Consider the following 24,867-nt stretch of genomic DNA (forward strand, 5'->3'; position numbering starts at 1 on the left):
GCCCAGGGCAGTGCGTAATTATTTCATGCGAGGAATTGCGGGGAAAGTGAGAAACCCATTACTCGCTGTACGGCTACGGGGCGCTCAGCATTTCCAGAGGCGTTTAGAAAGAGTGTTCACCTGGGGAGGGGAGGCGGGGGGAGAGTGAGGGGATTTAAACAAGATCAAAGTTTTGCGACTTAACAGTGAAAACAAAAGTAAAGAGAAAGAAAAAAAAATCCGAACAAATAGGAAACAAACCCAAAGGAAAGTAATAAATTAGAACCCTATGTACAGGCATTTCACAGGCTCTTTTTCCCCACTATTACTACCATCCCCTAGTATCCATCCGTGGTAAAAGGAAGGAAGCGCTGTACGGCTGGAGAGAGTCTACACATCCTACTGACCGGCGGGGCTCGGAGGCGCGGGGGGGGCGCCCGCGGCGGGGCCGTCCGCGCCCCCGGGGCTCCGCCGGGCCTCGCGGGGCGGGCGGGGAGGGCGGCTCGGCCTCCTGCCTGCCTCCCTGCCCGCCTCCCCGCCGGGCCGGGCCGTGCCGAGCCGGGCCGGGCCGGGGGAACGGATGGGGCAGCTAGGGGCGGGGGTCAGTGCGCTAACCGCGGAGGAGTTATTGTGCAAAAGGACGGCGGGGCCGGCGGCGGGCCGCGCCTAGCTGTGCGAGTAGAAGCCGTAGTAGCCGATGTCCTTGGCGCAGGTCTTTTCGCAGTCCCGCTGGGTGAGCACCTCGCTCTTGAGGGGCGAGGAGCTCTCGGACACCGGGGTGTCCGACGGGGAGATCCGCCGCCTTTTGGCCTGCTCGTAAATCCCAGAATCGGTGGAGTCGATGGACTTAATGGACGACGGCGTCTCGATCCAGCTGGAGTCGGACAAATCTTTGGGCTTGGAGTCCTCGGCGCCCGGCAAGGGGGACCGCTCGGGGGCCAGGCTCTCCGCCTCCTCCCCCAGGTAGGGGTTGCCGGCGGCCATGCGCGCCGCCGCCGCGCTGTTGGGCCAGCAGGAGAGCACCGAGCCCGACTTGCTGCAGTACTGCGGGGGGCTGCGCGCCCCCCAGCCCGACGGGTCGGCGTAGTAGCCCAGCGGCCGCCCCGCGCAGCCGGCCGCCTGCAGCGGCAGCGCCTTGACGCCGGCCGCCGCGTAGGAAAGCAGCGTGGCCGCGTTGCCGGCGAAGTCGGTGGCCGTGTCGTAGGCGGAGGCGGCGAAGTCGAGGCGGTTGTTGGCGGGGGCGACGAACCAGCGCTGCGGCGACGGGGCCCCCGGGTCCTCGGCTTGCTGTGGGGAGAGCAGCCCGTTGGTGTGGGGCACGCTGCGGTCGGCGCCGGGCCCCGGGCCGGCTCCTGCCCCGGGGTGGAAGCGGGACTTGGCGTAGTTACTCACGAACTGGTCCTGGAGGAAGGAGCCGGCCATGGCGTAGCGGGCCCCGGGCACGATCTGCGAGCGGGGCGAGTCGTTGGGAGACGGCGTCAGCCGGTCCATATCGCAGCCCGTGTAGATCCTGCCGGAGAGAAGGGGACAGGGCTGGGTGGGCGCCGCCGTCGGGGGCACGGGCCGGCGCCGCCGCCCTCGGTGGGGCCGGGAGACAGGGCCCTAGCCGGGGAGGGCACGGCAAGCTGCTCTTTGGGACCAGGGGGTGCTTGCTGTTAGCCCAGGGGCTTCCTGCTCTCAGCCCAGGGCTTGAAATCCCCGCTCCGTCACACGCTGACCGGTCCCGCCGTGTGCGCCACAGGCAACCCGGGCGTGTGCAGCGAGCAGCGGGAGCGGCGGGCTGCGGCGTTATAGCGCCTGTTTAACACTTATTATTGAGAGTCGCAGACGAACCATCAACATTTTACTGGGTTTAAATTAGGCTAGTCTTTAAACACCTACTGGAGGAAATGCAGAACCAGACGCATCTAGTGTTCCCTGCGTGGCCTATATATAATTCTCCCATGCTGGGCTGCAATTTGCGATTATAAAAACTTTAATGGATGAATAACTACTATCTGTATTTAATTCAGGCTAAAACTGTGCTTTAATTAACCCTCCACGCCTCCTGGAATTTCTTATCCAAAATAAACTTGGCCCTTAAACAAATCCAACGTGCTAGACAACATTGAAGCTTCCCCCTCCCCCCGTCTCCTGTAAAGTGACGCCCTATAAAGTTTTTCCCCTCTGAAAAAGGGAAAAGCACTTGAGGCTGGGGGCGAAGGCCACGAACCCTCTCTGAAGGCCGCGGGTCTTGCAGAGGCCGCACAAGAAGCGACATCATGGGGCTGCCCTCACGGCGCTCGGCCCCTCGCGGCTCGCAGCGGCCGCCCGACGGGGCGGTCCCCTCGGGGAGAGCCGCTGCTCGGCGCCGGGAGCCTCTGGAGCTGCTTCAGGCCTCGGCGTCGCTTCCCCCCTGAGAGCGAAACGCCGCTGCCGGGGGGAGCTGGAGCCCTGCGAGAGGCCTTAGCAGGCGCGGGTGCTACACGCGGCCTGGGGCGCTGGGTGGGAGGCTGCTCCCGGCTGCAGCCTCCAGAGGGAGGAGGAGGTTTCATCCTTCCCTCAGGGGCTCGGCCCCGTCCTGCGGCCCCGGGGCTTGCAGAGGGACCGAGCAGCTCCAGGGCCGCCCGCCCCCTCGGGGCTCTGAGCCGTCCTGCGCCCGCCCTAAGCTGGCTGTGGGGGTGTGTGGGCAGGAGGTGCCCGCCGGCCATGCCCTGGGCCGGGGCGAGCCGCAGCCGTCAGCGCTGCTGCAGCCGGGCCCGGCTGTCCCCGTTCGGCTCCCGGGGACCGGGGCGGCCTCCCCACAGCAGCCAGGCCCTGGCAGCAGCCCCCGGGCGGTTCTGCGAGCGGGGGAGGCAGCGCGGGGACAAACCGCGATTAAAACTTCGCAGCCTTTAGCTCCACCCAGATGCAAGGAAGGAGAAAAAAATATATATACGGAACAAAAAAAAAAAAAAAAAAAAAAAAAACGCTCCAACCCCAGAGGGGAACAAAACGAGACGGAAAAGAAAATTTGCTCTGGACACAGGGATTGCGGAGCCCGGGCTTATTCAAACTCGGCGGGCGCACAGCGCGCCTTGCGCGGGGCCCTTGCGCGCAACTCAACGCGAACTTGGAAAGGGGCGCAAAGAAAGGGGCCGGGTGCGGGGGGCCCCCCAGCATGTGCTGAGCCCCAAATGGGGCAGCCCCTGTGTGCCCGCAGCCCTGAGGAGAGCAGAGAAGCAGTGGGCTCCGGCGGGGCCTCGCCCGGGGCGGCGTGGCGGGGAGGCTGCCCGCGCCCCCCAGCCTCTCCCCTTGACGGGTGCCCGCAGCCGGCAGAAGGGAAAGAAAAATGCGGTTTTACTTACGTGTCATAATTGTCTCGGAAGCCCTTGGCGAAAGGGTTGTGGTCTATTTTCAGCTGTGTGATCTAGGGAAACAGAGGAGCAGAGCGCACAGTGTGAAAAGCACGAAGAATGCACTCTGCTGCAGCCACCGCGCTTTTAAAAGCACCGAGCTTCGCTCTAGTCGGTCAAATTGCCTTTGAAACACGAAAAACGAAGCTGCGGCATGCTACTAGATACCAAAAATCGAATTTTACGATTCGCTTTATTCTAAAAATCACGCTAAAAATTCGCGTTTAACCCCATGTTTTCAGAAGTGTAATTACGCGTAGCGCATGGCCGTGAATGTATTTAAACCCAGAAACGAGGCGAAACGCCCCGCAGAGCGGTAGCTGAGAGTTGAGGCTCGCGTCGAGCCAAATAATTAACCCGGGACCGCGGCCCGAACATATGTCACCGGGGAGAGGGGCACCGCCACCCGGCCATGCCGAAACGCGGCCAAGGTGGTAACGAGGGTTTAATTCGAGGGAGCTGCTCCTTCGCCCCGGTGCGATCGATGGCCTCGCCAATTGATCTCCGCCGAGCGGGAGCTTCCCGGCGGGATCCCCGCCCGGCCCCGGGGCACAACGTGGAGGCAAAATGGGAAGGGAGCGGGGGGAGGCCCCGGTCTCCCGGTGCCGAAGCCCCGGGGGAGCGGGAGCAGCGGCCGGGCCGTGCAGGGAGCGCGAAGGGGCCGGAGCGGGGAGCTCTTTACATCGGTGTTCTGGTAGGCGGTGACCGCTATGAACTGGGTCTCGGGGAAGGTGAAGGTCTGCACTCTGCCCGGCTGGTTGGTGTCCTCCGTCCCGTCTTCGTTCACCTCCACCACATGCAGGCGGGGCTGGTACTTGTGGAGGGACTGCAGAACCACCATCTGTCAGGCAGAGGAAGAGGAGGGAGGGGGCCGCGGGGTTAGAGCAGCAGGACGGGGCAGTGATGCCCGCGGCAAAGGACGCGAGGGCTCTCCCTCCCCGCCGCCCCTTTATCCTCGTTTGGGGACACGGTCTTTAAAAATAAGGACTATTATATATATTGCATATACACATCCGACTGGAGAGTGCAGGATTCTGTCTGAAGCAGCAAAGCAAAAAAAAAAAAAAAAAGAAAAAAAGCCTAACGGAGCGTTTGCGGTTCCCCCACTGACCTGCCCGTTGTTGTTTGATGCTCCTTTATTGTTTGTAAGTTTTAGTTTCCCAAAGGAGATTTCCTGGCGCATCCAGTGGGCTCCCGTGTTGGGGGAGTCGGGGTGCATGTACACCCGGTTTCCTAAGCGAAACAACAAAAAACACCACCACATCACGGGTCTCGCATGTAGCCTGGTTCTGCCTCTGCAGCAGCACGCGGGGTCGAAGGACCCCATTAAAGTTAGCGCTATTTTTCTGCCGAAACCGCCTTCATTTAACCGAGCGGGATTAAAGCAACGTTTTCCGATCACCTCTTACTTTCTCCACCACCCTCCTTTTCTTTTTTCTAAAAAGCATCGTTGGCCCTTTCTCGTTTAAGAAGTCGCTAGAGCCAGTCCACAAAGGCTTTAATTAATCATTCTCACCTACATATGTGTCGGGAAAAGTGTTAATTGGAGGAACTTGCCTTGTACATTGGTGTCCGCCTTGCCGCAAGGAACCCATTTGCCTCCCTGAAATCTCCAGTGGTTGGGATCCGCCAAAATTACATCCACAAAAATATTGTAGTGAGCCGTGGGATCGAGACCAGAAATATTAAAACTTAGGAAAGGGAACATGCGCCTATAAAAAGGAAAGGAAAAAAAAAAAAAAAAGAAAAAAAAGAGAGGAAAGAAGGAAAGCAAGCCAGCGGCAGCGATACGCACACGCAGAGGAGCCAGCCCGCTGTGCATTATCCTCCCGGCTCCCGGTAGCGACCGGGAACCAAAAATCCAAAGCAACTCCCTCCCGAAACGTCGAGCTTTCCGCGGGGAAGGGGCGCGGGGAGCCGGGGGGGGGCTGCCCCGGAGGGGACCGGCCCCGGCGACCACCGGCCCCGGCGGCGGGCGGCTCCCCCGGGGCGGCGGCGGCGGCAGCGGGCGGCTCCCCCGGCCGAGCAGCCCCGGCGCCCGGAGAGGGTCCGCGCGGCGGCTTACCTCCCCTGCTTCGTGATGATCATCTCCGTCTGGTGCCGGTGGAATTTCAGCCAGAGCGGCCTGTTGCACAGGTAGACCTGAGCCTTGCCGGGGACGAGCCCCGGCTGGGTGGAGGAGAACTGGTAGAAAGGCGCCCCTTGGTAGGAATGGCCGTACTGCTGGGGGTAAGGGTAGCCCGCCGTGGGGTAGCCTTGAGGCGAAGAGTTGGACAGGAGGCTGTTATAAGCTCCGTTGGTGATCACAGGATGGTGAGCCATGTAGCGGCTGGGGCTGGCGATGGAGAAGGCTGGGTGAGCAGGTCCATGCTGGCCGGGGTAAGGGAACATGGTACTAGGAGCAGAGGCAGCAGACTGGGGCTGGCTGGACTGAGAGAGCAGATAGCGATCTGCAGCAGATCCATCGAAACTGTGACGAAGCTCAGAGACCCCGTCCAAGACGGGAGAGAGTTTATTTCTCTGGACGTCCCCTGGTGTGTCCTTGGAGTCAGGAAAATTGTCTGTATCTGACTGATTCGTCATCCCCCTGGTAATTTTTTTCAAAGGTGAACTTCTCTCCAGGTTGTCAGTGGTCGAGATAATGGGATGATCATGCAAGGCAAGCTCAGATCCGCCTGCATGTGGGTAACTGCTGCTCACATTGAGAAATTTCTTGGAGAGCATGATAGAGGGAGAAAGACAATGCTCCAGCTGCATAGCTCTAGCACCACAGTAATAACCCTTCAGTCCCTGGATCTGAAAGGGCTCCTCAGTATCAGAAGCTAGACATCCTGGGACCCTCACTAGACAGAAAGCACTTCATCCACCAAATGCTTCCCAAACGTTTGATTTACTTTTTTTTTTTTTTTTTTTTTTTTTTTTTCCTTCCCTGGGAGAAGAGATTGGCCAATTGACACTATGCAGCAATCAGGAAAGACTCACTTTTGATCTTGCTGCTTGCGGAGAGGATGAAACGGCTTCTGCCATTGGTTAACCGCTGACAGTAATTTAATTAGATAGACATTAATTAGGATAATCACCTGGCTCCTGGTCGCGACGATCATGGCAAATTGAAGGAGATGATTTTATTGTGAGATAGAAGGAAGGCGAAGGGGGAAGGGAAGAGTGTGTTTGCTGTAAGAGCTCATTATTATGTGACCTTTCCAGCATTTTTTTTATAATTTTTATTTTTCATTTATTTTATTTATTTATATATTTTTGACTACGGCTGCAAAATAAACCAAAAGCCCCGCGTTTCTCTAAATACTTGCGCGCCTGTCCCCCGCCTCTGGGTGCCGGGGGAGGGCCGGGCTGGGGGGGTCCGGGGGCCGCCGGCGGGGCCGGGCGCCGCTGCCCTCAGCTCACCCGGGCGGCGCCGCGCTCGCCCCGCTGCCGGGGGCGACCGGGGACCGGGAGCCCCTCGCCGGGAGCCCCCCGTCAGTGCGAGCGCCCCCCGCCCCTCCCGAGCCCCCAGCGCGGCGGCCGCGGGTCTCCCCTTGGAAGTTGCGCAGTCAGCAGCGGCCGCGCTGCCCTGGCGTGGTGTCTGCGGGTCCCCAGTAAATAAATATTTTAGCAGGGCGCTGTAATGCCGCAGATCGTCAGCAAAACAGCGGAGAAGGCGTCCCTCCGGCTCCGGATCGCTTTCCACTCGGTGTCTGTTTTCCCTCAGTGACTCAGTCCCACAGACAGCGCTGGGAGGGGAGAGCGCTTTTGTAATACATTTGTCACCCGCTGCCTCGCCTCGCCTCGCGGCAGCGGCGCCGCCACGGCCCTCCCTCAGCGAGCCGATCGAGGCCGGCGGCGGGAGCAGCCCCGGGGTCCGGGGGCAGCCCCGTAAGGGCCGAGCCGAGCTCCCCGGGGCTTAGGGGCGGGGGCAAGGCCCCCGATCTCCGGGGGACGGCGAGCGCCGTCCCTCAGCGGGGGGAGCCCCGGCGCGGCCCGCAGCGAGCTCCGCGCCGGACACTCGGCCGCCCGCCTCCCCGCTGCCCGCCGTGCCCCTTCCCAGGCGAGCAGATGAGTTTCCAGAATCACCCTTTTTTTCTCTCTCTCTCTCTTTTTTTTTTTTTTTTTTTCCTCTCCGGGAGGAGCTCTCCTGTTTCATTTTTCATAGTGTTTTCCCCTTAGCGATGTGGACCTGAGGTATGTCACGGAGCACACCTCTTTCCACTTGACACCAGCAGCCGGCTTCCAATTCCGCTCACTGTTACCGCGGCCCCGACCACCTCATAATAAAATCAAGCCCGACACGTAATCAGCTGAAGCCAGGCCGAAACTTCGCAAAGTGAAATCCAGAGAAGGCAGAAAGCAGGCTGGCTTGTCAGAATGCGTATTTCAATGCTCCCAAATCTCACAGCCGTTTTGTAATTTTTCTGTTGCTTAAAACTGTGCGCTTGTTCAATGATGTGGTGTTTCAGGAAGGCTGGCATACACAGCCTCTGCATGGAAATTATTCTAATAAAATCCTTTGTTAGGCAAAACGCGAGGAAGTAATCATACTCGCAGGCTCATGGTACAGCACGGGCAACTTCCCATACTCTACCTTCTCCTTTCAGCGGTAAGAAAATAGTTTTATCAATATCAGCCCTAACTACTGTTTCTGACACTTGTTTCACCAGCATGCCCACCCTTGCATTTCTCTGCTTGAAACCGATAAAAAGGTAATGGATTTAGATACATGGGCGGGAGATGGGTCGAAACACAGCTAAACCCTGGGAAACGCTGCCCTGAATTATGTTGCTACACCCATATACATGCAGAGCTGCAATGAATTCAGTGGTGTACTGCCAATCACATGGAAGTGTTAATATATGCCAAAAATCTTCAGTGCACAACTCCTAAACTGGTATAATAGGGGGATATGCAATGGCAGGTGGTGTTACAGAATCGTCATGGAAAGAAGGAGAGGTTTGCTAATACAATATGCCCATCCTTCGCGCTGACAGGTGATGAGGGGTCAAGCTGCTAATGAAGGTCTGCTCCACTGCGGCTGGAGGCTCAGAAGGTGGCTGCTTGAAAACCTTTCTTCCTCCAGGATGGTATATGGGCTGCTGCTTTTCAGCTTACAGCATGTGTGCACGCTTCCAAATCCCTCTGTGTAGCTCCTAAAGGACTGAACAAAAATAAGATGCCCCAAAACCCAGCCTTTTGATTATTCATGAAACATCTTAGTAAATGGAAAATTGTGCCTCCAAGTCAAACCAAGGACTGGATAGAAAGCAGGCTATTACAGCACAAGCTCATACTAAGGAGATCCACATCTCCAGCAGCTTTCCTTCAGCTATCCTCCATAAGATGTACATTTGTTAAAATAAATTTAGAAAAATGTGCAAGACTTACTGTTTTGGCTCCCAGCTTGCACTGGCCTTTCTCGCATGCATACACTGCAGCACTGCGATAGCTCCTTGCCAGTTTCGCAGTGCCACGTTACCTATGACCCCCCCCCCAAATATCCATGTCTCTCCTGGTGATACAGGAGCACAGGGATGCAGAGCTCCGCTGCAGGCTCCCATCAGCTCCTGCCCTGTCTTTCTGCAAGGTGCAGCAGAGAAGCATATACTGGACAAATGGCAGGGCCCAAATACAACCTTCCTCAGTGATACGCTGGTTTTCAGCGCAAACAGCCAGAAACATTTCCACTTATTTTAACTGCAGGCAGATCAAACATGGTTTGGTACGTCTCCATTTTCCCAGTCTGATACTCTGCTGCCTACTGTGGGGGCAGAGGGAAGGCCATAAGGAGGGCAGCTGCAAAAATCTGCATGTTCCCCTCTGAAGTAAATGCACACTAAATATACTTTGAGAGAGAGTTATTTTAAAATGGTAGAAGGCCTAAATAAGAAATTCCAAACAAAAGAAAAATGTTTGAATGTTAATGAACAAATGAATAGGAAAGTACTGGGCACAATCTGGACAATAAGACATAAATTTATGGTCCATTTGTTTATGATGCAAATAAGTCAAATAAATTAAAATCTTTAACACAAAGATGAGTTCTAAACTATTTATCTGTCACAACTGTTGCAGTTTAAAAAAAAAATCCAGCAACTAAGATATTGTGAATGAGTGATACAGAAAGAGCACTTCCACCCAGACAAAAGAACCAAATCTGCCTAAGCACCTCCAATACTTAAAATGCACCCCCCCAACCCCTGCCCCAAACCCAGTCACTCCCCAACCACAGTTACTTGGCTTTGTCTGCTTAAAACCAAGCAGCCAACCCACCTGCCCTTCCATAAGCATTTCTAGTCCATGGAAAAGGTTTAAAATGTCACATTGCAGTTGGGACTCCTTCCATATATCTGTATCTCATGTACCTCCTCTTTCACAGGAGGGAGGGTTCATATAACCCTACAGCAGCCCCCATCACTTTAATGTTTATTCTCAGAATAGTGCTATTTATGACACCGCTGGTGAGAGTTGTGTGATTCAGTTATCAGCATAACTGAATTCATTTTCTTAAGGTCAATTGTCTTCTGTGGATATTACAGCTTGAATAATATTGAAAGGGAGCTGTCATCATAATTTTCAGCACTTGCTTTTTGTATATCCTTGGAATTCAGCGCTTTTATATATGTGTGTATATATGTATATATAAAATCTTAAAAAGAGTATTTGGCAATCAATGGGAGCCAAATTTCATTAGAGATTTTTTGCTGTCCTAGCAACTAACATCTCAGTAGTTCTACAGTGGATACAAATACGTTTTACCAGCACTTTTCCTACACCATTGATTCCCCTCTTCCCCCCGCTTTCACAAAAAAGGCCTTCCAGAACTTGACAGGCTTGTAAATGTACTTTTATTATGTTGCAACGATCAAAATATATATGTACTACTGATTTTTCTCCCAAAATATTAAATGAAAATGTAATACATTTTTGCACATGTGTTCTTGAATTACTTTGGAGTCTGTAAAGACCCTGACATAAAAAAAATGAAGCAACTGCACAATTAGAGACTGAAAGGTGTTATTGAGCTGCACTTAGACTGCAAATGAAGTCAGATGTCTCTGTTTAATCAAATATAGCCTCAGCAGTCTCTGTTTTGTGAGTATTAGAAACGATAAACAAATATACACAGAAAGCATCACAAACAGTAAATTGGTTATTTAAATACAACTGTATCCAACATAGCAGCTAAACACTGGACAATGTTTGAAGTCATCAGCACATCCACATGTTCTTCTAAGTGACGTTTGGGGTCCTGAAATAAAAAGGATAGCATGCGAGAAATGAATAAAACGTATCTCTGTGAAGGATTTCAGTTACTTCATTTATATCTAAGAAGGCTGTGACTTCAGGAAGAGAGGCCAGTGAAGCTCTCAGATCTTCCTTTCTAACAAGACCTAGCAAATGACTAAATTGCCAAACAATTAGTCCATACTATCGCTCAGAGAAGCAGAGGATAGGTTTAGGAAGGAAATTTCTATCCAGCATCTGAAGAGTAACCATGACAGCTGTGAGTTTTAAGGACAAAACACAACACGTGGAATTCATTATATATCTCACTAGGTCCAATATTTTAATCTCAGTTCTGGTACACTGCAATTTGTTTTCAGATCTTTGTACAAATATGTATTCTAATCCTGTAAAGCCTCAAGCACGATCTAACACAGTCTTTGAATAGTTGTGTCGACTGAGAAAATTAACATATTTATACCTATCAAGAAAATGCACAATGAGATGTTCAAATGTTCTGACAAACAGAATGCTAAACCTGAACAGCATTCTGAAAATACGCATTCCCACACACTATTACTCAATTGAGTGCGCACTTGTGGGCATTCACATAGAATAATTACATTATTTCTGGTTGAAAACTTAACTATATTCATAAACCGTTAAAATAACTTTCAGAATCAAGATTAAGTAATTAATCTGAAAATACTGCAAAATTATCAGGCATGTTTAAAAAACATCTCTAAATTTTACTGCTGCATTGTTGTAGCATTCTTGCTTGTAAAGAAAACATGGAAGGCTATCATATGGGAATTTTATCTACTACTTTAAAAGAATTATTGTCAAAATCTAATGAACTCATTTGAGTTTACGTAAAAGTGAACTGGAAAATCCAAGTGTGAGGAATGCCATAAAATGTAAGCTTTCTTAAATAATTCATTTTCAAAGATCATGTAGTTCTCCAATATTCTGTTCTTAGCAAATGCATCCTAATTACATAATATACCTATTGCGAGCAGCTGTCTGTTTACAAAATTTTCTATATAAGTTGCAGAGAAAAAAAAATTTAGTAATTTTATCAGGAAAAAATGGCTTTTCTTTATAAAGAACTGCATCAAAATAGGTATTTTCCCCCACATATGTGTAATTATTTAAAAGACAAATGAAACTCCAGTTATGTTTGAGATGACATCAAAACTCTTAAAATACAATCCTTGTTGCAATGTTTAATTATATATATTTATGTATGTGTAGGTGTGCATAAACTTTATTGTTCTGAATGCTACAGAAATACACGAGTGACTGAACAATAGTGCAGATGTGTTATGACATAGCTGCTTGTAGCTGACACATAAGAGCAATCCAGAAGCCTTTACATTCTTCTACTGCCACTAACAATACAATATATACTGGTTCTTCAATGACATGCTTAGTATTTTTAAAGCCTTTTTTTTGTTGTTGTTGTTGTTTTTTGTTTGTTTTGTTTTCATTGCCCCTCTTGAATTTTGAACACAACCTTTTACCAAGCTGTTTTGTTCTCTCCTCCACCAAAGCACGTTTCCTCAACCTTTAGGTTAAAATGATATGTAGAAATGGTTTTCTGTCAAGTCCTCTACATCCTTACTTTGCAAAGGGATAGAATGAATTGAGTAGTTTCAGCTATGGTCCTAAACTGTTTTGCTTCAACAGCAATACAAAGCAATGCAGCTTACTTGCATATGTGCATACTGGAGCTACGCACTGACAGTGTCTTCATGAACCAAGGACAGGGGTGAGCTGGCTCTTTAGCCATGATAATGTATGAAACTACACCCCCATCTGTTTTCAGTAGTACTGTTTTTTAAAAGTCGTCATGGTTTTGGTCTCTCTGACAGTACAACAGACTAGGATATCTTTATGTATCTCCTTGGAAAGGGAAAAAAATTGGAAGAAATCTCAACACTATTCCTCTGTATCTAATATAAACACATGTAGAACATGACTTGCAGATACACTGCAGATTACCTAAGGTCAAAAGCCTTGTTCCTTACACAACAATCTTCAGCAAAAATAAATTCATTATTTAAAGAGTTGAGAATATATTGCATGTAGAACTAAAATCACCTACAAACATATAAGAAAATTAATATTTAGAATGAACGAAGCGTATCGTTCCACCTCACTCTAATTCATCGCACCTCACCTGCTTGCCAACATTTTTTATTGCCAGCTGTTCAGGTGTCATCTTATCTTCTTCTTCAACAGCCTGTGAACGAAACACAGAAAAGGTCAGTGTTTCAGATTTCATTTACTTTTTCCCCCCAACCACAAGATTCTCAAATATAATTCTCTTTCACAAAAAAAAAGAAAAAAAAAAGAGAGAAAAAGGAAAAATCAAACAGCAACACATTTCAGAAGTCAAAAGGAAAGCTACTTCAGGTTTTCAGCAGACATGGTTTTAATTACTAAGTGTTAGCACAAAAGATGAAGGTAAATACTCATGAATGGTTTTATTGTCAGATAAGCAAGATGTATTCATAAAACTTTTAAGCAAAGTGAGGAGTATTGACAGTAAAGATAATTGAAGATAATTAAACTAGTAGAGCAAAAAAAAAAGTCACCTACATTGTTTCAACTACTGGAAGTTTGATCACTAGTACATTTTATACTGTTTAGAGTCAATATATTTTTATAATGTCCTGTTGTTTTCAAACACACAGTCTGTATTATGTAAATCCAGTAACTTCACCTAATGGATGTAATACTGAATTTTATTTTTAAGGACTTCTTGGAAGTTAAAAAAAAATACCATTTATCAAGAATGACTGACAAGCTTATTATTTATTGAAAAGTTGCAGATATCTACGATTTATAAACAATATTTCTAAGTGTAAATGCCAGTATTAAAACACCACAAATAACTGTGATCCTTCTTTCTTACAACATCAATAATAATTTCTTTATTTAAAAAGAACATGAAATTAGGCATCAGAATGAGTTCTAAATATTTACTACCCACCTATCTACTGGAATAATACTGATAAACAACCTTATTCTGTTATACTGAAGTCTGGTCAAATAGTCCTTGACAGAAGAATGAACAATACAATCAGTTTTGAGCTACGGGAATCTGAAATTCTCTTCACCAAGCACAACTACAAAATCAATGTGATTACTCCAATTACTAAGCAAAACACATAATTAAACATTTTGCTAGTTTGTGGCAAAACCTTGGTGAAAACGCCTGAAGAGCTATCATAGTATTTTTAAAAAAGTTAATAGGCAACTTCACATAGTTGATTAATAAATGGGGGAAGCAATCTTCATAAGGCCATTAAAGCCCTGCTTGTGCCTAATTTAAACAAATCCCAAGAAACTCTTTGCAGAAAGCAGATTATACAAATCAGATTAACCCCCAAGGTTAAAAAGAGTTCTGCAGTGATAGTTTTCTTCTTACCATCTAGTCTTTTACAAGTCATTTTGAGTAAAGCTTGTGATAATTATCTTTGCTTCTGAAATCAAGTAATAACTTTCTTCATTTCATAAACAGTTACAGTTAAATCATTATGGGATAGGAATACCTTGTTATAATTCTTAGCTAATTCTAACATCTCCTTCACTACTGTTTCATTGAGTTTGCAGTGTTCACTGTAGTCCTGCAGTGTCAAACCTTCCATCCAACTCTTCTTATGCAAATTTAGCAACATCTGCAAAATAAAAACTGTTTAGAGCATGCATCATAAAATACATTCAAAATACTACACAGATGTCTAATTTATAGTAGTAAGAGTATAATAAAAATTATTGATCGTGCAATGTTTAAGTAACAACAGTAATCAAATATTCTGCTAAAGCAGACAATAGGCTTTCTTTAAGGTTTTAAAGACCAAACTTCTTGAACTCTAAACATGAAAATGTGGCATATACACCAGGGTCACATTTATTCTGACAGTAATGCTTTTCTTTCGTAATTCAGTATTTTTGCTGGAGGCTGAGAATGCACAATTGTATTGTTGAAGAGGTAGCAGGAAGGTGAATATTTTAGCTACCACATAAGGAATGGTTAAAGGATCTGACCTCTGATGAACTTGAAAAATATTTTAATGCTTTGATTAAATGTATGAGGTATTTATTTAGGCTTCACTGATTATCCTGAACTGTATGCAAGCAGCTGCCACAGTTGTGAAGAAGTGAACTTCAAAAGCAACCAAAGAATGACTTGTGTTTGTCCTCCTACAAAGTAAAGAGCCCTAAAAACCACATGATAAAATGAAACAGATTTTTGATGGTGATAAGTGCAGGGACTATTAGAAATATCTGAAATGTACTTGGCTCTCTGATGACATTCTGACAGTCTTGAAAAAGCGAAGAAATAACTACAAAGGTAATTTCCTGATTTTTATGCATAAGGAAAGCCTATTTTGCCTATTTTCCGCACACTCAAGCACTGTAGGGAAGATTCTTTCAGCAAACAGTTTCAGCTTGCCTTCAATTTGCAAACATTTACTACAGAAGTCTTTGAAAACCTATAAACCCTGCAATTCCTACTACCTGAATGAAAGCAGGTATTTCATCTTATGTGCTGCTTCCAAAGAAAACTCCTTTCAGCTCCCTGATTTGCAATATTATTCTTCCATTATTCAAAATTGGTTTTATTTTTATTATTCTTAGCCCTATAAAAGTAAAAATTAAGTAAGAAAACCATTCTGACCATTGCATTATAAATTCCAACTCTGAGATCAACGTATAACTGTAACAAAGCCATGAACATGCATAGTCATAACTGAGGACATAACTGAGTATTTTTTGTCAGTTACTGAACAGTATTTTTTCTGTGCAATGTGTAAAGTTTGTGTAAAGTAAGAAAGGTGTCCTGTGAGTTAAGCAGGACATCACTACTTCCTGATGCTCAGTGTAGTCTTCACGAGCTCTATCCATACCAACCAGAAACACTGTTGAAGTGATTATAGCCAATAAAAAACCTGAGACTCCTTGGTTATACAAATCCATTTCAGAAAACACATTCTTCAGTATTCTGGAATTCCAGCCTGTGAGAACCTAATGGAGGTGGTACTTTTTCAGCCTAAATCACTGAAAATTAAACTTTGCACAAACCTGTTAAGTGTGGAGAACAGCATGAGAACTTCCCATAAGACATCTGGAGAAAAATGTTGTCAAACTACTTACACGAATATTAGAATGTGTTTTTGAAAGGTTTCATCATCATTCTACACATCTAAGTGCTTTCTTATGGAAGAAAAGCCACGAACTGCAGTAGAGTTAAAACAACTACTTAAAGTATCAGCAATTAAATTAGAATATTACCACAATTCTTAAGTAGTTTGAGCAGCATTCTTTGTCCTCTGAATAGAAGCTAAAACAATTACCTTCTGTTCTAGTTCATTCTTCCTGTAGTTGATAGTGATGGAGTAGTAATGTCTGTTTAGTCCATGAATTAGTGCCTGTAAAATTCAGAGAAAGTTTGTATAAAATCTACTCACCATTGAAACAAAAGGAAGAGTTCATTTAAATACAGCCACCTTCAGATCACTTAGGGAAAGAAAAAAAAAAGCACAACACGGACTATAGGTACATATCAGGTAAATATACCTGTTCCTATTTCTATCTTTCAATGTCTGTCAACTGGCGGTTATACTTTCTGTTTCTAAAGCACGGACTCGTTCCACAAGTAACAACCATCATAGAAGAAAGTGATTAACCGCCTTCAAACTTTTGATAGATACATATGTGCAGGTATTTCTCTCAAATCTTACCTCTCTCAGTAAATTTGGCCATCTCATCTACTAAAATATAAGTCTCTCTGTTACAAATAAAAGAATGCTGAGTACTTATATTTACAACCACTGCCAACCTTTCCACATTTATATTCTGAGCTACAGTAAAAAGAGAGTAGCTTCAGCCAATTTTCAGCTTTGCAAATTTGTCCTTACTTTCTCCAACTGTCCTGTCTCTTTCCTCCCCTCTTCCCAAATCACTCTTTTAAAGAGTTGACAAATGTAAAAGGTAAACAATCATTCCACTTCAACCCTGAACAGAAGTTGTAGTTTGGCAATTGCAACAGAATAAATTGAAGCCCATAAAATAAACACTTGCTCTACATTTTAAAGTAAACCTTGCTCTTCATGCATTTTGTTTCAAATGGAAACCGTCATTCCAACATGACTTAAAAATTGTATGCACAGACAAAAAGCAAGTAAAAAGCTGTTGATAAAGAAAAACAAGAAAAAAGACAAAAAAGGGATGAAGGGATACGAAGGGGGTATTTATTTCTAAGATATTAAGAAATACCTTAAAACTACCGGCAGAGAAAGAAACAGAAATTGTCGCCTAGCTGAAATCTCTGTTAAGTTTGCTGCTGAGCTCAACTGTGTCAGAACTGCACTCATGACCTCGGAACAAAAGCAAAACTAAACTGAGTCCTTAGAGGAAAAAAAAAAAAAAAAAAAAAAAAGTGTGTGTGTGTGCTTAAGGACAGTCTCATTTTAAGCCATGATTTTAGCCTAACACTGACATTGCAACAGCTCACTACCAACTTGGAAATTAAAAAACCAACCAACCAACCAACAACAACAAAAAAACACTAACAAGAGAAACCCAAAACTCCTGTGACCAAAATATGCCATGCTATAGTGACAGTGATCTTAAAATAATGAAGCTGAACAATACTACAGGGGTTTACAAAAGGAGTCATTACACATGGTCCAGAAAAGCCCAGTTAGGATATTCTCCTGAAATATGCAAGCACAGGCTTGCCTACATCCAATCAAGAGTATTAACTGGTTATTTCATACTCATTACTGTTCATATTTTTTTTACCAATTCAAAAATCAAAAGTAAAACAACAATCTTCTGAAGCAGAAACTGTTTATCTATTGGATTTTATTATCATTATTTTAAAAAAGGATTTCAATGTGTAAGTAATAAAAGGGAACTGATCTTTTGAAAGCTAGGGGTATGGTGAGTCTCCCAGAGGACGTTTCTCTTACAGTAGAAGTTTAGCCCTTATGTCTGTCCTACCATGAGTAACGTACTGTCTTTTGCCTAGAATGTTTATCTAGCAGATATTGCTTTGATTGTTTAAGTAATAGATCAGAAGACAAAAAACGATTCTCTGATTCTATGAATTTTGACTCTTGTGTGCCAGAACACGTCTTTTAGAATGCATGGGAATAGCAAGGGAAAAAAGTTTTCTGGGGAGAAAAAAGGATAAGACACTGAGGCAGAAGAATGACACAGATAAAAGCATAAATCACTCTTGAGAATACTTTCTTCAGATCAGAAGCTTTTTCTTGAAACAAAAGTTTGCTTCACTGAAGACCAACATTTTTGTCTCACTAGTCAAACCATCAACTTTAGAAACCAAACTTTGAATGCTGAATTTCACAAATGCTTGCAGAGAAATACAAGACAATATTCTCAGAGGAAGCATTATAGTTGAAACAACCGAACAATCCACTGAATCTCCTACTCCACCATTTTTTCTCCAAATTACTATATCATCTCAAAATGATTTTTTAAGACATAATACAATGTTAAATCTAGATTACATATTAAGCAAGAAACTTTATATGCATACAGCAGAAAGGCAACATCATTAATATATGATAAACTTTTTCCATAATTTGCTTCAGAATAATTTATATTTAAGAAAGCTCAGACATGCTAATAAGGAATGTTTTAAATTACATTACTGAAAATGGATAACCTTTTACCTATCTTGCCTCACACAGTATGGCATCAATTGTTACTTTAAAAGTTTGCATTTTGGTAAATCAGTACTTTAACCTTTGCAGTATTTAATTATACAGGCATTCACGCTCAGTTAATTTAGGGCCCAACTTTAAACTCTTCATATATATAACTCTATTGATGAATCACATCAACTTCAAATGCTTGCAGAAAAATGCTAAAGAGAGAACAATAAATTTACAGCTTACTGTTTTTAGGCACCTTCCCCCAAAATTGCTGGAAAGATCCTGCAATTCACAGGACTATCAACACTGAGTTTACCTGGATAGATGGCTTGTTTAAGTGACCCAGATTTGAAGTTGTTTGTCTTGGTTCATGTCCCAAGACCATCATATTAGCATTGATCAATCTGAAGGCATCAATAACAACCTGTAAAAACAAGATGTCAAGTCAATTCTTTTTAGAAAATGCAGCTAATAGTGCCAAGCAACAGTGGACAAGGCACAATCAACTCTCATCTGTTTTTGGCCTTTATCCAGAAAATCATTTAATTATAATATTAATAAAAAAGAGCCTCCTGCTGGCTATGCTATCAGCACACTATACTACCTTGTATTGTAAGGTGACACCAATTACTACCTTTTCCATGGAGCTGTAAGTTTTATATACATGATATAATCAGATAATATTGAATTTTTATGTATGCTTACTCTAAGCTTCAAAGGTATGCATATGTTTGTCACCTAAATCTTATCCAATCAAAATGAATGACAGAGAGAGACTAAAACTGAAAGTGAGCACAAGCTAAGGGACCGAGTCTAAAGCCCAGTCCTGTCACATCAATTATACTACCACAATACTTGAAATGACAACAAAATTATAGCCAGCAAGGAACTTGCCCCATGTATTCCCTTCTAGTCAGATGCTTTTTGCTTCTTGTGACTACGAAAGGGTCTATAAACTGTCTGATGGATTAAAAAGTCCTTGTCAGTGTCATGCTCAAGAATAAAAAATAGAGTAAAAGAAAACCAAGGTCATTTATGATTTAAAAGTACACAGTAGGTAGCATTCAGTGCTATTTCTTTGCAAATAAATGAAAGCCATCACTGATTTTTATTCTGTCCTGTGCTGAATTTGTCTATTAAAATAGTTGGAAATGCATGGCCCATAGAATAAAACCCAATCACCTATCCAATGTCTATGTCAGGTGGAGCTGAGAACATACCAGCAACACACGCGAAGCTACTCTTGCTGGGTACTCGCCATTACAGATTAACCTCAAGCTGATCTTTCTTGTTTGGGCCCTGGTCTTTTAAGCCAGACTTGTGGTCAAACACAGCCGTATGCCACCCACAAATAGCTCTCACCATACTCGCAGACATCTTTTCTGTCTAGCTTCGAGGAGTTATCCCAGTTCTTTTAGCTAAATAGTTTAAATCTCACTTTAGTGCTTTTACTGCACTCATTTTTATTCTCTTCCTCTCCATACTATGACCAACAACAAATACATTTATATGACTAGTTTGATATTCTGAGGAATTAGAGCTGAATCAAATCTTTTGTCTTGAACAAGCAAAAAATCAAACACTGCTACCAGAAGTCTGCAGAGAAAGTGACATCAGGTCTCCTACATTATTCTAGCATTTTCTTCTTGATTTACAGCAATGTTAGCTAAATACATATGCAATTTGATTAAGACTATAATAGAATTATTGAGGTCACTGAGGTTATTCACGTGTAAATAAAATTAATGCAAGTTAATTGTTTAGGCAGGTATTTAAATAAAATTAATATTTATCCAACTGTAAACTCAAAAAGACTAGTAACCCATCACTGTTATTTTTTTAGACCAAACTATTTCATCTGTGTTGAGTAACTCAGTACCACTATGGCCTACAGGGCAGACTCTCAGCTACCTTGCCAGCTGTGTCTGCCCAATATATGTAATGATATATATATTCTGCATATATCACGTCTTAAAAAAGCCTGCGGAAAGTGTACAAAACATGTTTTTATTAAAATATTAGATAGCGACCCGATTAATGTCAGTTAAAAGTGGCAATCCCTTTTTGAAAAATAATAAAAACTAATTACTTTTAATATGCAGTAAAGAAAAAATGCCATCTATTAATGCTGATGAAGGGAATTATTTAAAAAAAATAATTCTCAAAATGATCTTAAATAGTTTCTATATACCTATACTTTCCTTGTTGAAAGATATAAAGTAATTGTATTTTTCCTTTTTTATTATTAACAGATTTTTCTCTATCTCAAAACGCCTGTGACAAGCTATTGTATTTATCTCTCCATGTTCCATTTTAACCAGATGCTCCAATTTATGAACACCTGGAAATGCCCAACCATAACAAACAGGCAGTATAAATTAAAAAGTCAAGCAAAAAAAAAAAAAATCCACGCTGCAGGTCTCCAGGGACAAGCTAGACAAGGGGAAAAAAATCTAGCAAATAAAAATTTACCCTGAGGAGCAAGAAACATCTGCAGGGCACTATCCCAAAATTGTGAGGAGCTGCTTTATAACTTGAGTTCTTAGTGGCCGTGCTCCTTGATTGAGTTTAAATGAGAAATTCACTAAATACTGTTGAGTTTATCCAAAAATGAATAGCTTCATAAACCATGGATTTGGTTTGGTTCTAGAGCCACGTGAAACAAGAAGGAAAATATAATAATAATGACAACAACAGATTAAACTTTTTTTGATAATAAATTCAACATTTTACTCAAGTGTTCTCAAGGCTACATTCGGATATATTTCACAGAAAAATATGAGAACTAGCTGCTGAAATATTTGAGAATGACAGTGACTATCAAGCTAGTGTCTTCTCTCTGACCACAAGTGGTTTCTGGTAGGCCTCGGGTTCTGCCTGGGCGTGAGGCCTGAAGTACCACATCTCCTCAGCTGGGCAGGCCGCACTAACAGGAAGCGGTAGGAACTACTGAGGTCAAACTGTAATTCCTACAACCTCAGAAGGGCACCACGAGTACGCAGGTGGATGGTATTTCTCATCTTAGTTGCACGATGACGACCAATGATAACTAAATATTTTAACTACACTAAGATTAAAGGAATTTGCTGCTATCACTATAGCAACCATCCTAAAGAAACTAACATGCTCAACAACCTGGAGGCTAAATTTAGACCTAATACGCAATAAAAGCATAAATACAACAACAATTCCTACATATTGGCTTCTACCAAATATAATTGCTTTTTTCATGGTGAGAACAAACCAGTTCCTCTTTTAGAGGATTATACCAAAATAAATAGACTCATTAATGTCCAGTTTACTAATGAGCAATGGGTGAACTAGGTGTTAATTATGCCACAGTAAGATTCAAGAAAAAAGCCCCAGTAAGCACTTGTAGGTGCACACAAGATGAAATCTGCCCTGTATCTTTGCATATCTTGAAGTAAAGCATGATGCAATCAGATGACAGCAACATGGTCATCCTGTATGTTATGATGGAAACTCTGGATATGGTATTTTGAACAAAGAACCTCTAAGGATTAATTAAAAGAAGAAAAAACAAAACAAAACAAACAAACAAAAAAAAAACACTTAGTTACATGGATTTTTGATAAAAGTTGGTATTTCTCATCCAAAAATTTTAAGTTGTCATTACACTTACATTATCTGATGCATCTTGTGATCTGTTAGTAAAAAGTACAGTTTCCAAGCTTCATGCTAAATTCTCTTTCTATAGACATAAAAGTTAAACAAAAGTCTGTGGCACTGGGATATTTTCCAGAAATAGGAAGGTAGGATTTTTTTCAAATGCACTTCTGCAGTGCAACTCTTTCACCACTCTGACCATTTAATTTCTCCGAGTACAAGAGTCTTCAGACTTTTCAGAGGTCATTTCAACAGCAGACAGCTTATAACAAAACCATTAGCAGTTTGGCTAGCTTAAGGAAACCTCTTACTTTCCTTTTTTGTTTATTATCACTGCATGAATCTGCAGCATATGAGAGTTTATAATTTCTCAGGCTTGTTAAATTCATGTTAAAGGTCTGTTTTCTTGTTGAATAAATTTTGTTCATATAATGCTGCCTATTTCATATACTGAGTCTTTAATAGCACCTTTGGTCTATGCGCAACTCACAGATCAAAACAGAGGACTAAAATAGGGGTTGATGATGCTATTTACATGTGTGATTCCTGCTGTCTTCTTGTTAGTAGCTTTAATATAATAGAAGACCTTGTCTGTTTTGTAATTAACACATCTTTACTGGAGAGATATTTGGAAGTGATTGCTGTGAATATACTGGTTAGTAAAATAAACACAATCACACACCACTTTCTGTTATCAGACAAATTTGTGAATTGTACACATTATACTCCAGATCAACAAACTGTGATATAACAGCCAAGTAGAAGACACATTTATATAACCCTTTATTTTTCTGAAAATATGTATTCAATCTGACCTTGCAAATATAATTAGCTTGTGGGATGTGTGGATTTCAGTACCATGGATGCTTTACTAATTGCAGCTCTTGGAAATAGATACTAAATATTTGGAAGCTGCCAATACAAAATAAAAACTGCATCTTTTTGTACATCTGTCTTAGCTTCAAAAAAGCATAATAATCTAAAAAACAATAACTATACTGCATTTTTCAAGCATTTCCCAGGGGTCACCAACCCAGAGTAGAACTTGCATAATGGATTTTTAGAAACAAAATTTACAATTATCTTTAGTTTATTTTATAAATTTGAGGATAGCTATAATTAATATGATTCATGGTTATTCACAAGTGCTGGATTCCTCGATTGGTAACTAGATAAAAATCTGGCCTTTTATAGTGAACATGGTTATTAAAAATAATGGTGTGATTAAAATTTAGAATGTTTAATAACCAGACTTATTTTAGCTTCTTCTGACAGTGTGCCATGTAGATTACCACTTTTTCTAAAACACTCTCCATAACTTTGTTTGAAAAAAATCAAGACAATTTCAAGAGTACTTTACATGCTTGATTCTATTAAATTAGTCCAATTGCAAATCTACAAATAATATTAAAAGAAACACTCTTGTTTTGCAAGGTCTACTATGTTTTAATGATAAGGTTGAGTTAGAAGTAAGCCATCCTTTTTATTGAAATTAAAAAAAAAAAATCTAGCATCAGTATTTTTTCCAGTGAAGAATGTATCACATATGGTGACTATCTTTAAAAATGTATTGTTTCCTTGGAATTCAAATAGCAATGTATTGTTTATGCCATATGTTTATGAACAAACATACTAGTGCTTAAAGAAAACTATGCAAAAGATATAACATGGTTATGCAAGGTGTGGAAAAAGAAGTAATGTCCCATCTAAAATATCTTTTATCACCTGCAACTGACCTGTTATCAACTGCTTAGTTTGTTTCTAGATTCTTTAAAAATGAAACGGAACATGTGACTTGAGAAGTGCAGCTCAGGTTTATGACCATTTCGTTATTTATGCTGCCATGCACTGTTAGACAGCTACAAGTGAAGAACATCTTCTGTCCCCTGTAAGCCCACAACATAAAAAATTCAAAGAAATCTTACTTTTTATGCCATTTCCAATGAAAAGCACTAAGAACTGAAACTGACTCATGCCAAATGCATATCACTGAATTGCTGTGATTGTGAGTTTGAAGTTTGCAACATGGAAATTATTTATAAAATGTCAATTTTAGCTCTGGAAAATATATTCCTAGGAGTATGTGCATTTTCCTTCTCTATCCTTAGAGAATTGCTTATTTGTGGTCAAATCTGCTGTACAACTTGAACATCCATACTGGGAGGGGAGAGAACTACAGTATAATACATTTATCTTGACAAGTGAGGGCATGCATCCATAACTCACAAGTAGCAAAGCCACAAGTTTTAAAGCTATATGCCTTAATGAAGATAAATGGACTATTCTACATCCACCATGGCAAAAGGAAATTAAACATTTAATACTTTTCAACAAAAAGTCTTCTTGGAACTTTTTTTTGTTTTAGGGAAGGGCATGAACCGAAGTAACCTATGTAAATGGTTTAGTAGGTAAGCATACGTTGCTAATTTAAACACAGCAAGTCCAAAGGATGTTGCACAACAAACACCAGCGTTTAGAACACCAGCACTGATATTAACAGTTTTAGCATCCCACTAAAAAAAAATTAGGAATTAACATATGCAAAACATGTTATTCTGAGTTCATGCAATTACAATTAAAACGCTGGCTTTCAAATAAAACAGTAGAAAACGAGTGGTATAGCAGCAGTAATACGGCAGTTCAATGCTTAGTCATTCATGCCTAGGTTTAGAAAACTCATATCCTGAACTGAAATGCACAGATGAACACCAAGTGTCCTACACAGTTGTGCAGATGCAACGCATCTCTTACAAATGATTCTTCAGGAAAAAAAGCGTCAGTCTTTATTGAATGAGTAGTAAATTAAAACCAACACAAATGTTGTCTACTTCCTTATTCTCCAAATCTGTCTCAGTTCTTGCCTACATCCAAGTAGGAAGTTTCAGTCCCTGTTATGGAGGCTACTACACCAAATGCACCAGTCCATGTTAAGAAGTGCCATGGATGAGTTCTACAGTTATTTGGTGGTTACTTAGCTT

General features: G+C 42.9%; 2 protein-coding genes across 3 annotated transcripts in view; both read right to left on the minus strand.

The window, feature by feature from the left end:
* Positions 1-645: 645 nt before the first annotated feature.
* TBR1 (T-box brain transcription factor 1) lies at positions 646-6,110 on the minus strand (the record flags this gene model as incomplete). The annotated part of the gene is made up of 6 exons (XM_084288936.1): positions 646-1,489; positions 3,306-3,367; positions 4,036-4,194; positions 4,465-4,586; positions 4,911-5,065; positions 5,419-6,110. The coding sequence occupies 6 exons, from the start codon at positions 6,108-6,110 to the stop codon at positions 646-648; spliced, it is 2,034 nt and encodes a 677-aa protein (XP_084145062.1).
* Positions 6,111-10,170: 4,060 nt separating this feature from the next.
* Positions 10,171-24,867, minus strand: part of PSMD14 (proteasome 26S subunit, non-ATPase 14) — a 45,484-nt gene continuing 30,787 nt past the window's right edge. For both annotated transcript variants that reach the window (XM_084289476.1, XM_084289477.1), the window contains 5 exons: positions 18,579-18,686; positions 15,935-16,009; positions 14,129-14,254; positions 12,751-12,813; positions 10,171-10,593 (listed from right to left, as the gene is read on the minus strand). In XM_084289476.1, coding sequence (XP_084145602.1) covers positions 10,495-10,593; positions 12,751-12,813; positions 14,129-14,254; positions 15,935-16,009; positions 18,579-18,686 — 471 coding nt within the window. In that variant the 3' untranslated portion in view covers positions 10,171-10,494. The remainder of the gene's footprint in view (positions 10,594-12,750; positions 12,814-14,128; positions 14,255-15,934; positions 16,010-18,578; positions 18,687-24,867) is intronic.

Source organism: Netta rufina (genome assembly GCF_964035555.1).
Source record: "Netta rufina genome assembly, chromosome: 6".
Lineage (NCBI taxonomy): Eukaryota > Metazoa > Chordata > Aves > Anseriformes > Anatidae > Netta > Netta rufina.